We start from the raw sequence: 13,225 nt of genomic DNA, 5'->3' as shown, positions 1-13,225 counted from the left end.
CGTACCCGGAAATTTGTTGTTGCCCGATATCGATTCCCGTTTCGGTTGGATGTTTGCTCATAAGATGTCGTTTAAATGTTCCATATCCTTGTCCACCTGTATATTTATATATTTTTCGACAATATTTACAAATTATATCATACCTTTTTTGACCGATATCAAACCTTTCCATTTTCGTGAAGTGATTCCAAATGTCGGATGTAAATTCCCGTTCCGCTTCCTTTGTTGTAGATATTTCAGCAGGAGGATGAAAACTTTCTTGCGTCGGGACGCACTCCACATCGTGAAAAATGTTGATTTCATCATCTTGAAAATCTGTATATTCACGAGGATCAAAAGAATGATGGGATTCCGTCGCGATATTCTTACCTTTGCCAGTTGGCACTTGACTTCCACTTGCCATTTTTCGAATGGATTGAGAGAATTGAGCGGATTAATTGGGAGAATTAAGAAAGAATTGCGTGGATTGAGAAAATTGAGAGAATTTCAGAGAATTTGAGAGAATTTCGAGTATTGAGAAAATTTGAGACTTGAGAGAAGAGAATTGGAGAGAATTTGAGAGAATTGTGTGTGTATTGTGAGAATTTGAGAGAATTTATAGAAAAAAAATAGAAGAAAATTTAGAATTAAAAAAAATAAAACATAACCGTTGCAAAATTGCAACGGTTATGTGTTTTTTTTTTATTATAAAAACGCCCGTTGGGGCGTAGCCGTTGCCCCAACGGGCCGCAAGGTGCTGCGGATAAATTTTTTTTTTTTTTTTTGGTTGGGCCGTTGGCCCGTTCTCTCCGAGCAGGCGCCGCAGCCGCAAAGATGGCCGCACCGCAGCCGTGGCCGTAGCCTGCGTTTTTTTTTTTTTTTAAATTTTTTTTTCGCAGAACCGGCGGTTCCGGGCCGTTTCAAATTTTTCTGGAACCGGAACCGGGACCGTATGCCACGGGCCGGTTCCGGTTCCGAACCGCGGGCCCGGGTTTGACCGGGCCGGTTCCGGTTCCGGTTCCGGGCCAAAACCGGCTCGTGGCCACCTCTGGCTGACCCGACAGTTAGCAACAACCTCCAGAAAATGGCTCGACAAGCGGATGGCTCCCCACGTCAACGATCTGGTGGCGACAACGACGATAGCTACCAAGGGACCATCACCGAAGACATCACCGATTGTCCGAGACATTGCATCTTGAAGAAACGTTGCCAATCTGTGGATAATTAACCAGAGATGTAATAGCAAGTCTTTTCTATATAGAAGGTTCCATCCAACATTTTGAAACTGTCCTCTTTTGCACTTGTAGGTTTAACTTTTAGCTCTTCCACTGCCATCACCGCCGCCGCCGCCGCCGACTATGTGGCCGCAAATAACTCAAGTTTGTTTAATTACGAAATAAATGCCAAATAATTAGAAAGGATAAATTGTAAGAAATTGAAATAATATGATAATTCAACAGATAGTTCCCGACTCTTGAAATTGCCATTCATTGTCTTATAATTCTCAATAGCACTACCAATCACGCTAACGAGAGAAAGGAAGTCTTTATCGACACTTTCCATGATCACGGAGCGTTCGATGGGATACTCTCTCGTCCGATTTTGTGGTGCACGCTTACATGCCGCTGATGCCCGCTGTCCAGGGCGGACTTTTTGGTTTAACTTAATTGAACCTCAAATGCTAATTAGGATTATTGAACTTAATCATGCTTAACTATACAAGTGCTGAGTTGGTGGGCGCTTTCCTTCCCTCAGAGAGGTTCTGGGTTCGAATCTCCGCTCGGTTCCGTAATTTAAGTGGGGGGCCTTGGCGGTGGGTTGTTGGGCTAGTCTCCCCCGAGGTATAGGCGCCCCGATTACCTGTGCGGGCTCGTCCCCGGAGAATGGTGGCGGATCCTCGGTTACAAAAAAAAAAAAAAAAACCTATACAAGTGCTGAGTTTTTATTTTATTTTATTTTCAACGTTATTAAACTGAAAACCCTATTTCCACCTCTGCCCATTGCGTCTCTTCTCTCAACTCCTTGCTCGTTCTCTTCGGCGAGTCACCGCCGAACCGGTTTGCGCCTGTCCGGTTGAGCCGACAACAACAAGCATAGAGACCGGTTCGACGTCCGGTCGGTTTATTACAACCTTCGCCCGCCGCATGAACTAAACCCTCGTGGCGGTGGCGGCGTTTGCGGTCTGCTGACACCCAATTTTGCCGAGAGAGAGCGGGGGGACGACCGGGAACGGAAAGAACGGAGTTCCTCCGGTGACCGCCGGGCCTGCTCCGCAGCCGACAACCCACCGACGTCGCCCCTTTTCCCGCGCCAAGCTCCGGTAGGTCTCGGTTTCAAGTTTTCCGTCGTTTTTCTATTTTTCCGATTTGGGGTCGATTTAGTGAGGATTCCGGCTCGGTGGCGTGCCATCGATTTGTCGAGTTCGCCCCTATTCGCCGCCGCCGTGCCGGGTCCCCGAGATTACATGCTCATCCCACGCGCCTTTTTGGTTCACCCTGCTCTGCCTGAGCCAAGCTCGGTTTCACGGGTTTTTGAGTGTTTTGTGTCGTATTGGGTTGATTACTTTGATGTCGAGCATTCTCTGATGATTCTTTGGGTTTAGGAGTGGTTTAGAGTTCTAGAAGGATCACTACCTCCTCCTTTATCCGTGCTCACCACATGTTTGATGTAATGCCTCAGTTAATGTTCTTCTGAAAACGAGAACGAGAATTTGTTTGGTTTTGTGAAAGCATATCTTGGATCTGTTAGAAGTGTTTTAATCAACTATGAGGGCCTCTCTGACTGATGTAGGATGAACTCGACACCAGAGTGTCGGTTCATCGGAGTGCCATATCACTTTTAGTCAAATGTGCGAGACTTGCTCGATGAAATGTTTCTGAGAAGTGTAAGAAAGATGACTTTTGTTGCTGTTCGAATCCAAAGGCATGTATGGGCGCGGCTCATCCGGTCATTAGTTGTTAGGCTTGTTTTTCATGAGTTATGACGTTACCACATCTTTGTATTCTGTTAGCTACATGCTATGTTTCCTCCATTGAACGTTCATTCCCATGAGCCGACCTGTTTTGGCCCAAGCGAAGCTGAGACTCGTTCTTTTAAGTCCATATGCATACTGAGTTTGAGCTAGCTGTTGTGGTTGATTTCGGTCGTATTGTGAAGATTTCTTTTGAGTCCAGACCTGAGTTCGGGTTCTAAAAGTGGTCAATACCTTCTTCTCAATGCATGCCGACCACCTGTTTGCTGAAATGTTTAAACATATTTCGCAAGCACCTTCCTCTTATTTTGGCTCGCGTATCAGTAGGAGTCACATGGCACTAATCTCCATTTTTGTCCAAATCCCAGCTTGTCCTGTTCTGTTCCATATACTAATGCTCGTTTGGTGAACTGGTGTGTTGAAGTTTTAGTACGATTCGTGGCTACCCTGAATATTTCTGCCCACCCTCTTCTCTGTTTTTTTTGTTGTTTACCGTATGTATGCTTGTGGTAAACGATGAGGTGTGTTGGTGAAGCAAAGGCCTTCTGTTGATTCCTCAATGGGGCCATACCGATTTGTCTATGGAGTTTCTTTAGATGCCACGTTTGCTCCAGTCACGTCGTGACTGTATTTTGCGAATCTTGAATGGTCGATGGACGACAATGGTGCCCCGATATGGCAGCTGACAATGGAAGTTTATTGAAGGTTACATTTTGATTCACTGTGAAGTGTCAAGCGTTGTTTTCTCGTCCATTGGTTTGCTTGGGTAGAAGAGGTGGACCTGAACGTGAGAGAGGGGAATGGTGGAGAGGGGCGTAGAGGAAAGAATGAGAGAAGAAAGAGCATTAGGAATTCTGGGCTTTCTTCTATTAGAAGGGTTATAGGGTGTTGGGCTTAGCCTTAGTTTAGTAAATATAGGCTGGTTTGATCTTGAAAGTTTTGGCTTGGCTTAGTATGGATAGGTTTGGGCTGAATATTGTTCTTTAATGAGTTGGGCTTATTGCTAAAAGGGGTTTGATGTAATAGAGCCCAATTTTGTGTCCACGGCCTGACCCGAGAGTCCATCGCAGCCCATATTCGGACTGGATCCCAGGGGCCCTGCCTGGGTCCTTATTTTCGGAATAGAAAATTATTATTTAAAAAAATTTAGAAAATTAATTAGAAAATTAGAAATTTAGTTAGGAAGTGTCGTGTCTTGTCTTTTTAGTGTAATTAGAGGCTTGCTTGTTTGCATGTTGTTCATGTGTTTAGTTCACGTATTTGATTACGTATGTGAGTGTATAGATGCACAAGCTCTAATTTTAATGCTTGTTTTTTGGCGGGTAGATTAGAAGGATGACTAGATATTAGGGGATTAATGACGATAGCTTTACGTGTCATGCATGCAAGCGTAGGCTATTAATCAGTAATTCCACTCTCCGAATCATTAGTCAATTTAGGAGGTGGCTTGGGAAAATTGAGTTGCATGAGATCAGAGGTCCACCCTAGGGCCACTTTGTGTTTGATTGGATGAATTTTGCTTGATTGTTTTGTTTGAATGAATGGGTGACTTGTGTGCGAATTGACATCATGAGAGGTGTTCAATGGTGGCGTCCATGGAGGAATTGGCCAATCGAAAACAATGTCCATACTGGTCTTAATCCTTGTATGATAATTTTAGTTTAGTTCTTATTAGTCTAGTTAATTGGGGAACTTAGGTTTTAATTAGTTTACGCTATAGTTGATAAAATCAATTTAGACTTAGCTTCACTTTCAAAATAAATGTTAGGGTAGCTTAGTGTAGCCTCTCTTTTAATGAAAATGATTAGAACTAGGATCACCTTTGATAGTTTCTAAGTCTCTAGCTTCAAGCTTCCGAGGGATCATGTCTCAAGACTTGTAATGTGACCATCTGTATTCTTTGCCCCGACTCGTATTGGGTGTTTACTTTCCGTACCGATACTTAGCTGCTTTCAATACTTGGGTCTTTATTTACCGCACTGTCTTTCAATAAATTGGTTGTTTACCGCTTTCCTAAAATAGGTTAGGGTTAGTTTAGACTTTAATATAAATGAGCCCTACAAAAACATTTGTATGATCACTTAGCGGCTTTGATACCTTAGGATCATAACTTGTAATCAAGATCGCGTGGCCACTTAGATAACGCACTCTCAAGTTAGGTACCAAAAGGGCGTAATAGAAATGTTAGCGTAAACAAGTTCTCGACCCTAGAATATTTGGTTGCGTAGAAATTGAGACAACACTCCCGCGGTTCGATTGGTTTCTAGCCGACCCCAATAGGCTAGTGACGACTCCTAGAATTATTAGGTTGTTAGAGAACATTAAAAATTGAATGTCCAATGTCACGTGATGCATGGGCTTGGGAGAGCTCACACCTAAATTGATAGGTCATTATGGCGCGTCTCTTTGGGTAATTCTCTAAACCTATCTTCGCCGAGGAGCGGATCTGGGAAAAGTAGCTCGCGACCCGGTGCAAAGAAGAGCTAAAACCTCGCTTCTTTGGCTCTTCTTCTTCTTCTTCTCCTTTGAATTCCACATTAGACTCTTCGCTGGTAGAGTTCCCGTCTTCTGCAAGGTGCTCTGTATATTGAATTCAGGTAATTTGTCTTTTGAAGGGATGATAGCAGCGATATCCTGGGTCCCTAGAGGGGCTTCAAAGGCGGTCCCCGATGTGGCCGAACAGCCTTCCAAGGAGGAAATTGAAGAGATTTTGAAGAGTGGAGTTGTGGAAATAAGGTAAAGAAAAGTCTCTCTTTTTAAGTGTGTTTGGCCTTGTGTTCATACCCTTTCTAGCGACCTAAATGATTATTAAAGAAATGGTCACTCTTTGTATGATTTTAGTGAGCCGAATGCGTGATGGTTCTAATGACTAATGTGAAGTTTGGTCCATGTGTGTCTGGTTAAGTTCTTGAACTATCTGTTCAGGTCTATAATGTCCTTTAAGGTGGACCGATTCTTGGTTGTTTGTGGCGAAATGAAGTTAAATCAGTGACCAAGAAAAGTGCATTGGAATTGGAGTATTGGGAATTAGCAAGTAGTGCCTAAGAAAGCTGTTTATGTATATTATATTAGTCAATTAAGATAGAATAAGGGTTTGTCTATTTGGGCATGTAAGAAGTGCATACATTTCCAAGAGCATTGAGGGAAAAATTACTATGATAGAGTTGATGGAGATTGTCTGTGCATTTTCTTTCCTTCTGGTTTAATGCTGCTAATGAATTTTGAGGAGCTTATCAAGAGAGATAGTTTTGTTTGCTTCAGTGAAATTGTCTAGAGAGAATCTATGATTACACATATTCTGTTGTTATAGCTTGTGCTTGATTTTCGTGCAGTGGAGATATTGACGGCGAGGAGGATGATGAAAACATGGATGCGGTTGCTTCAGAAAAGGCTGATGAAGTTTCCACTGCATTATCTGCCGCTGATGCACTTGGGAGAAGTTCCAAGGTGACAAAAGTTGGATCTGGTTTTGAGGATATAACTGATGGTTTGAGGGAGCTTGATATGGATAATTATGATGAAGAAGATGAAGGTATGTTCCTTTCTGTGGGTCCTCTAATCTTATTTTTTCATTACAAGTAAGTTTCTTAGTTCATCCAAGGGAAGTTGGATGGCTAATTCCTACTTGGATTCCCAAAAAGTAGCATCAGAATGGATTGTATGCGAATGCCCCACCTAATACACAAGGACTCATTATAATGGCATGTCAGTCTTCCTCTTAAAATCACTAACAGGAGCCAGCCAAACTTAACAGAACAAGTAATGGACATATCATGAATCTTCGTAGTATGAGAAATCTGAACATAGTCTAGATGTGCTTTCTAAGCCAACTTTAAGAGCAAAGAAGGAAGAGCTGTCTATGTCAAAGACCTTTTGAGCCAATTGAATTTCAACATTTTACACCCCACTTATCATGCTTAATAAAGCCAATGGATGCTGCTAAATCTGCTTGCTAATAGGCAAGTATAACATGTCGCTTGTTTCAACAACACCACCACAGAAAACTAAAGAAGGATGAAAGAAATGACTGGGCTCTAGCATCTTACTGTTCTAGGCAAGCCTATTTTGAATTGCTTGCCACAGAAAAGAAACTGTTAAAGAATAGCGCAAATACCATATAGAACACCAGACTATACCCACTGTGACACAAATACTCCTAACTTTTTTTTTGTTTCAACAAAAACCCAAAACTTGGCCAATGTGACACAAATATCCCCAACTTATTTTTGTGTCACGAAAAACCCAAACTTTACATATGTGACATATATACCCTCTATTAAAGTTTCATCCGGGATATATTTATCACATTGGTATAAATTCAAGATTTTTTATGACACAACAAAAAGTTTGGGGTATTTGTGTCACAGTGGACTAGTTCAGGGATTTTAGTGACACAAAAAAAAAGTATGTGGTAGTTGTGTCACAGTGGGCATAGTTTGGGGTTTTTGGTGGTATTAACCCTAAAGAATATCTGAAGGAAAACATGCTAATTTTATGCCAATCCATCTTAATACTCCCATCCTTTTTAAAATGTCAAGATAACTTTATTGAAAAATGTAATCTTTCACAAAATGTAATCTGTAATTCCATGTTTAGGAATGGAAAGACTGCACACTGTGTGAGAACTTGGCTCAATATTGCCTTTCCACTGGTTCTCCTATATTGCATGAGATGCGGTAGTAGCTAGCTAGCTTGGCTTATTACAGAGTTTCTTGGGATGTGAAGCAGCGAAAGTTACATGGACATAAAATTTAGTACATGGTAGGATAGTTGAGAAGGGATGTACAATCACATAGAAATTTAGATTTTAAAGGTTTTGAATGTGCCTTTGATCTGCTGATCACGCTAAACGTGGAGGCAAACTATGAATGAAACTGGGTGATGACCCGTTAATGGAAGGGTAAGGGAGGAGGACACCAGGAAGAAGTCAGGCTCTGCCCATAGCCGGATCTAAGAGGCTGTTCCGTTAATTGATTTTAATGATTGGAAATGCTGAGAGCTTCTGTTCCAAGCTTGCTTCCATATCTTTTGGACTGGTTGTAACATGATGACGGAATAACGGGGAAGGGAATCATTTTTCCTGAGAGTAAAGACTTGGCTTCCAACCATACTCTATTAGTTATATTATCATACATATCTTGTTAAACATGGAACAATATAAGAGATGCACGTCCTGCTTTGTTTTCAGGACATGGGCTCATGTGAGTAGCAAACTAATTATGAGAACCAACCAAGCGCCAAAAGTCCTCCTGTCTTTTGGAAAAACTGCAGGGACAGCCTGAGTGAGAATTAATTGGATCCACTTATTAATCAAATTAATTGGAGGACTGTTGTGTGCATTTTAATATGCATACAATGTAGAAATCTGACTTAAAAGGCCTCAGGTCACGCCTGTTCTGAAAGTCTTGTAACATGGATTTATACCTTTCCAGTTCTTTAAGTTCGTTTGAAATTAAAAAAGAGTGCACACTAAAGTCTTCTCATTACATTTTATTGGTTGATAGTCCTAATAAATTATGACAAGGTGTTTGATGAATGAATCGTTAGGGACCTTTTCTATCCAACTGTTCTACATTAATGGTTTGTTGAACCTGGATTTCGTTCTGGTTTCTGCCAGATGTAGAGCTATTTAGCACTGGACTTGGTGACTTGTACTACCCGAGTAATGACATGGATCCCTACCTCAAGGATAAGGATGTGAGTTTGCTCTATCTGGTTCAACCTTGATATTGTGGCTACTTTAGTAGTTATTAATGTGATTTCATTTTGCTCAGGATGACGATGACTCTGAAGAGCTTGAGGACCTGTCTATTAAACCAATGGACTCTCTCATTGTTTGTGCGCGTACAGATGACGAAGTCAATCTTCTTGAGGCATGTACATTCATGGGATAATGCATTTTTTCGCTGCACTTTCCCTGGCTGTACTGGGATTCATATAAAAACAGCTACTAATTGGTCAATTCATTGCGTAAAGCAGGTCTATTTATTGGAGCCATCAGCTAATGATGAATCAAATATGTATGTTCACCATGAAGTAGTTATTTCAGAATTTCCCCTCTGCACAGCGTGGCTTGACTGTCCGCTTAAAGGTGGAGACAAAGGTTTGATTTTGGCCCTTTTAAGAAAGATTAATTGAATAGGAAGTGCATTAAGGGTTTCAAATGTACCTTAGGTTCCTAAATATAGCTAGGTTCTTGCATCAGTATGTTTTTCTGATCAAGATGATTGCCTCATTGTTTTAATATTGGAATATATTTTGGTTTTATGTATTATTAACTCATTTTTGTTCACATTACGCTATGCGATGGCAGGAAATTTTGTTGCTGTTGGCTCTATGGAGCCTGCCATTGAGATTTGGGATCTTGATATTGTATGTTAACTATAGATCACTAATTGTTTTTGCATTTGATTTGCTTAAGCTGTCTGTTTGAGTTTTCATCCATATTTTTGTAGATTGATGCTGTAGAACCATGTCTTGTATTAGGCGGTCGAGAAGAGTTGAAGAAGAAAAAGAAGAAAGGAAAGAAGGTCAGCTACTACTATCTTATTGGAATGTCTAGCATTTAATGCCAGTACACATACTCTATCTTAATGAGTTTTCCTTGACTATAATGAAAATATATAAGAGAGCATAATTTATGCATATCTCTATGTTATTGTGTCATGCATGTCTCTGTGTTATTGAGAAAAGCTTTTGACAAGTCCTGTCATAGGCTGCTGGTTCCCTTTATGAATGTTGTCACTTTCAATTTATAGGCATCGATTAAGTACAAGGAGGGTAGTCACACAGATTCAGTGCTTGGCCTTGCTTGGAACAAGGAGTTCAGGTTGTTTAAACTGTTACTTATTCTCTTGGTCCTGGTAATTTTGTAGTTTCTTCTTCCAATTCTCCATGCTTAATGATATCCTTGACTGATATGCAAATGTTCAAACAGGAATATACTTGCCAGTGCAAGTGCTGACAGGCAAGTCAAAATTTGGGATGTTGCAGCTGGAAAATGCAATATTACCATGGAACACCACACCGACAAGGCAAGAAATCATCTCATCTAATGTATGGTTTTCATTCTTTTGTATGATGAACCTTCAGCTTCTGCTCATCCTAAGATCCAGTCTGTTATGGTAAAATCTCTGGTTCATCAGGAAAGGACCTTTTGCATGGTATAGATGAGGGTAATTACATGATGGTATTTCATAGAAAGAACCAGGGGATATGCATGTTACTTACGACCTGGTATTGAAGTGTCGAGGATTTGAGATGTAGTTATAAATTCAGAAGATGGGAAGTTCCTTCTTGTATCTTAGAAGTTGTATGATGTTGATGATTACTCTATTAAACAAAGCTTGAACGCACACAAGGATGTGCATAAAATCTTGGAGTGAGTTCAATCACTAATTGAGAGACATTTGAGCAAATGCATTATTTTGAGAAGCCTTTGTCTGTCTGTCTTCTGTGTGTTCTTTTTTTGGCTGTTTAGGTATGTAAACTTGTTTGCATTCAGTCTTGATTTGACTTTTCTCCTCTAACATGGACAGGTTCAAGCAGTTGCATGGAATCATCACGCTCCACAAGTTCTTCTTAGCGGATCTTTTGATCATTCAGTAGTCATGGTAACGAATTGTATTATTCAGAGGCTCCCCATCAGTCGCTACTGTGGCATTTCTGTTATTAATACTATTCAGTTTCATGTATTTTTGCCTACCTCAAACATTGACTGATGACTTAGACTATTGAATTTTTATTCTCGAATCAAATTTGACTGTGACATCATTTAGGGTCTTACGGACCTTATTCCCTTTATTGCTCGATTTGTGGTTAGGAATATGTCTCTGGACTCCATTTTTTTTTTGTATCCTTTTTCTGTTTTAAAGTTTAGAACGATTGCTGAGCATTGACATCAAACTTTTGTGTAAGGGCTTTATCTCTGTTTGGCTCATGCCACAGATTGTACGGCTATGGCAGTGTCTCATGACAGGATCTTTGCATACTCTACTATACTGCTTATTAACATTGCATAATGTATGTCTACGAGATTTTGATACGTTTTCCATCATTTATAAATTGCAGAAGGATGGAAGAATACCTTCACATTCTGGATATAGATGGTCTGTAACGGCAGATGTTGAAAGTTTGGCGTGGGATCCGCATTCTGAACACTCCTTTGTGGTGTGTTATGAACCAGTGAAAGTCTTCATTGTTTTTTTTACAAGTAAAAAGGCATCTGAAAGGATGCTCCTTGGACATGTATATTATGGATTCGCTGGAAAGCTTAAGCAATATTTAATTATAAACTAATTGGGTTTTTCAGGTGTCCCTTGAAGATGGCACCATTAGAGGATTCGATATACGTGCTGCTACATCTAATTCTGCCTCCGAGTCACGAGCAAGTTTTACTCTTCATGCACATGAGAAAGCTGCCAGCACAATTTCATACAATCGTTTGGCACCTAATGTACAAACCACGACGTTCCTTCTCCTATGTTTTTCCATGCACATTCTGAACTTTATTTCTTAAACTAATTATAATGACTATTGCTTCTGCATGTACTTCAGCTTCTCGCGACAGGGTCAACAGATAAGATGGTATCTTTTGGTTCCTCATGCAATATTGTTGGCTTGATCTTTCCTGGTGGATGGTACTTATATATGTATGTTCATTGACCAAATGCAGGTAAAACTCTGGGATCTGTCCAATAACCAACCTTCGTGTATTGCTTCGAGAAACCCAAAAGCTGTAAGAGACCATATGTTATTCCCATATTGATGTTCTGAAGCATTATGCACATGCCAATTAACAGTTGTAGACAATCAGAATACTGAGCTTTGTCATTGTTCTAGGGTGCTGTCTTTTCTGTTTCCTTCTCGGAGGATAGTCCCTTTTTACTTGCTATTGGAGGTTCAAAGGGGAGACTTGAAGTAAGTGGAAATCTTCTCCATTTCCACATTCAACATTTTTCCTCCTTGCAATTTTTCATTCATGGTTATTAATGATTTCTATGCGGTTGGGAATCTGTAGGTTCCATTTCCACATTCAACATTTTACCTCGCGATTTTCCATTCATGGTTTATTAATGATTTCTATGCGGTTGGGAATCTGTAGGTGTGGGATACATTATCTGATGCAGCTGTATCACGAAGATTTGGAAACCACGGCTAGCCGAAAACAGCAGAACCTGGTTCTTGATGCTGCCAAATGAGAACATGGTAAAGATGTCTTACATCTTCTCAATGTCGGCCTTGCTCAGTTCTTAGAGCGCATTGAAACACCTGAAGTCAGGGTTTGCTCTGCGAGTCCAGTCATGTTCTTGTAGCAGCATATTATTGAGCATTTTAAGTGTTTTTGTCTTATTTTTGGGTGTTGAGAAGGAAAAAAGAAAGTGTTTTTTTTTTCTTGGGCGGGTGGGGGTTTTGGGGTGGGGTTTCCGCAAGTACACAAGAGAGCATCACAAGGAAAAGATCCCGGGGAAAAGTGTTACAAATGATATATGAAGCTAATGCAATAGTGTCTTTTTGACTCAGAATCTTGTTCAACCGGTAGTTACGAGCATCGGCTCTAGAATCCGCGTATCCAGTATCTTGTTAGATAGACTTTGTCAAGATGGACAGCCATTCTTGCTTCCTGTCATATTACTACATGTTCCTGTAATTAATCATAATCAAGGCACTAATATGGAAATTGTAGGCGAGCCCCAAGCTATTTATTTTTTGGGGTGGGGGGAGGAGGTGGGTTTCTCTTTCGTTATGCAAATGCTCGTGATTTGGCGTTGTACTTGTTTAGGACTCAAAAATCCAAGTACGGTGGTCTTGAAACAAGACCATCAGGCTGTTCAGTTGATAGCTTAATTTCCAAGTTCGGCTCCACATTTGGCCCATTGTTGGAAGAGGGCGGGGGTTGGCCCCCTCCGACTGATCCCAGTTCTCAAACCACACCTCTGTCTTGTCTCATAAAACCCAAGGTTTGATTCATCGACTCCTACACATTATTTGATTTGGTTTAATCTCTTAATTTGTTCGGTGAAACGGCCCCTTAATCGAACTGAACGGGTCTATGCTCGAGTCCCCACAATATAAGCAATAATGTAATTCTTTTATGCAAATTGTTTTTTGAAATCCAGGATCTTAAATCTTCATGATTTTCACAATAAAATGGACAAAGACATACATTTATTCATAGCGTTGTCCTTGATGATAATTGTTGTAAAAATAGAAGAAACGTAGAAATTCGATTTCTCTCCCTTAACCCACTTTTCTCTTTACGTATCTTATCTGATG

The 13,225-nt window shown here is 40.6% G+C and overlaps 1 protein-coding gene across 2 annotated transcripts; it reads left to right on the top strand.

Annotated features, from left to right (window-relative positions):
- The first annotated feature begins 2,050 nt into the window (after window positions 1–2,050).
- LOC115668637 (uncharacterized WD repeat-containing protein C17D11.16-like) lies at window positions 2,051–12,603 on the top strand. Of its 2 annotated transcripts, none has more exons than XM_056308999.1 (17): window positions 2,051–2,299; window positions 5,566–5,686; window positions 6,283–6,482; window positions 8,568–8,647; window positions 8,725–8,823; window positions 8,930–9,041; window positions 9,264–9,322; window positions 9,406–9,480; window positions 9,709–9,779; window positions 9,888–9,984; window positions 10,489–10,563; window positions 11,021–11,119; window positions 11,262–11,405; window positions 11,507–11,536; window positions 11,625–11,687; window positions 11,792–11,869; window positions 12,054–12,603. In XM_056308999.1, the coding sequence occupies exons 2-17, from the start codon at window positions 5,568–5,570 to the stop codon at window positions 12,108–12,110; spliced, it is 1,458 nt and encodes a 485-aa protein (XP_056164974.1). In that variant the 5' UTR covers window positions 2,051–2,299; window positions 5,566–5,567; the 3' UTR covers window positions 12,111–12,603. The 2 variants fall into 2 exon arrangements, with proteins under 2 accessions (XP_056164974.1, XP_030445917.1); XM_030590057.2 differs by having other exon boundaries at window positions 2,053–2,299; window positions 8,930–9,053.
- Window positions 12,604–13,225: the final 622 nt, after the last annotated feature.

Source organism: Syzygium oleosum, unplaced genomic scaffold, assembly GCF_021117445.2.
Source record: "Syzygium oleosum isolate NSW1041296 unplaced genomic scaffold, Sole_v2.1 Sole_v2.02, whole genome shotgun sequence".
NCBI lineage: Eukaryota > Viridiplantae > Streptophyta > Magnoliopsida > Myrtales > Myrtaceae > Syzygium > Syzygium oleosum.
This window is presented reverse-complemented; position numbering and strand designations above follow the sequence as displayed.

What these genes read in the sequence shown, in the direction of transcription:
- LOC115668637 (XM_030590057.2), top strand. Translation starts at nt 5,568, where the DNA reads ATGATAGCAGCGATATCCTGGGTCCCTAGAGGGGCTTCAAAGGCGGTC. An exon ending in ACGAAGTCAATCTTCTTGAG is followed by an intron (nt 8,824 to 8,929) that starts GCATGTACATTC and finishes TGCGTAAAGCAG; the next exon opens with GTCTATTTATTGGAGCCATC. An exon ending in TGGAACACCACACCGACAAG is followed by an intron (nt 9,985 to 10,488) that starts GCAAGAAATCAT and finishes TAACATGGACAG; the next exon opens with GTTCAAGCAGTTGCATGGAA.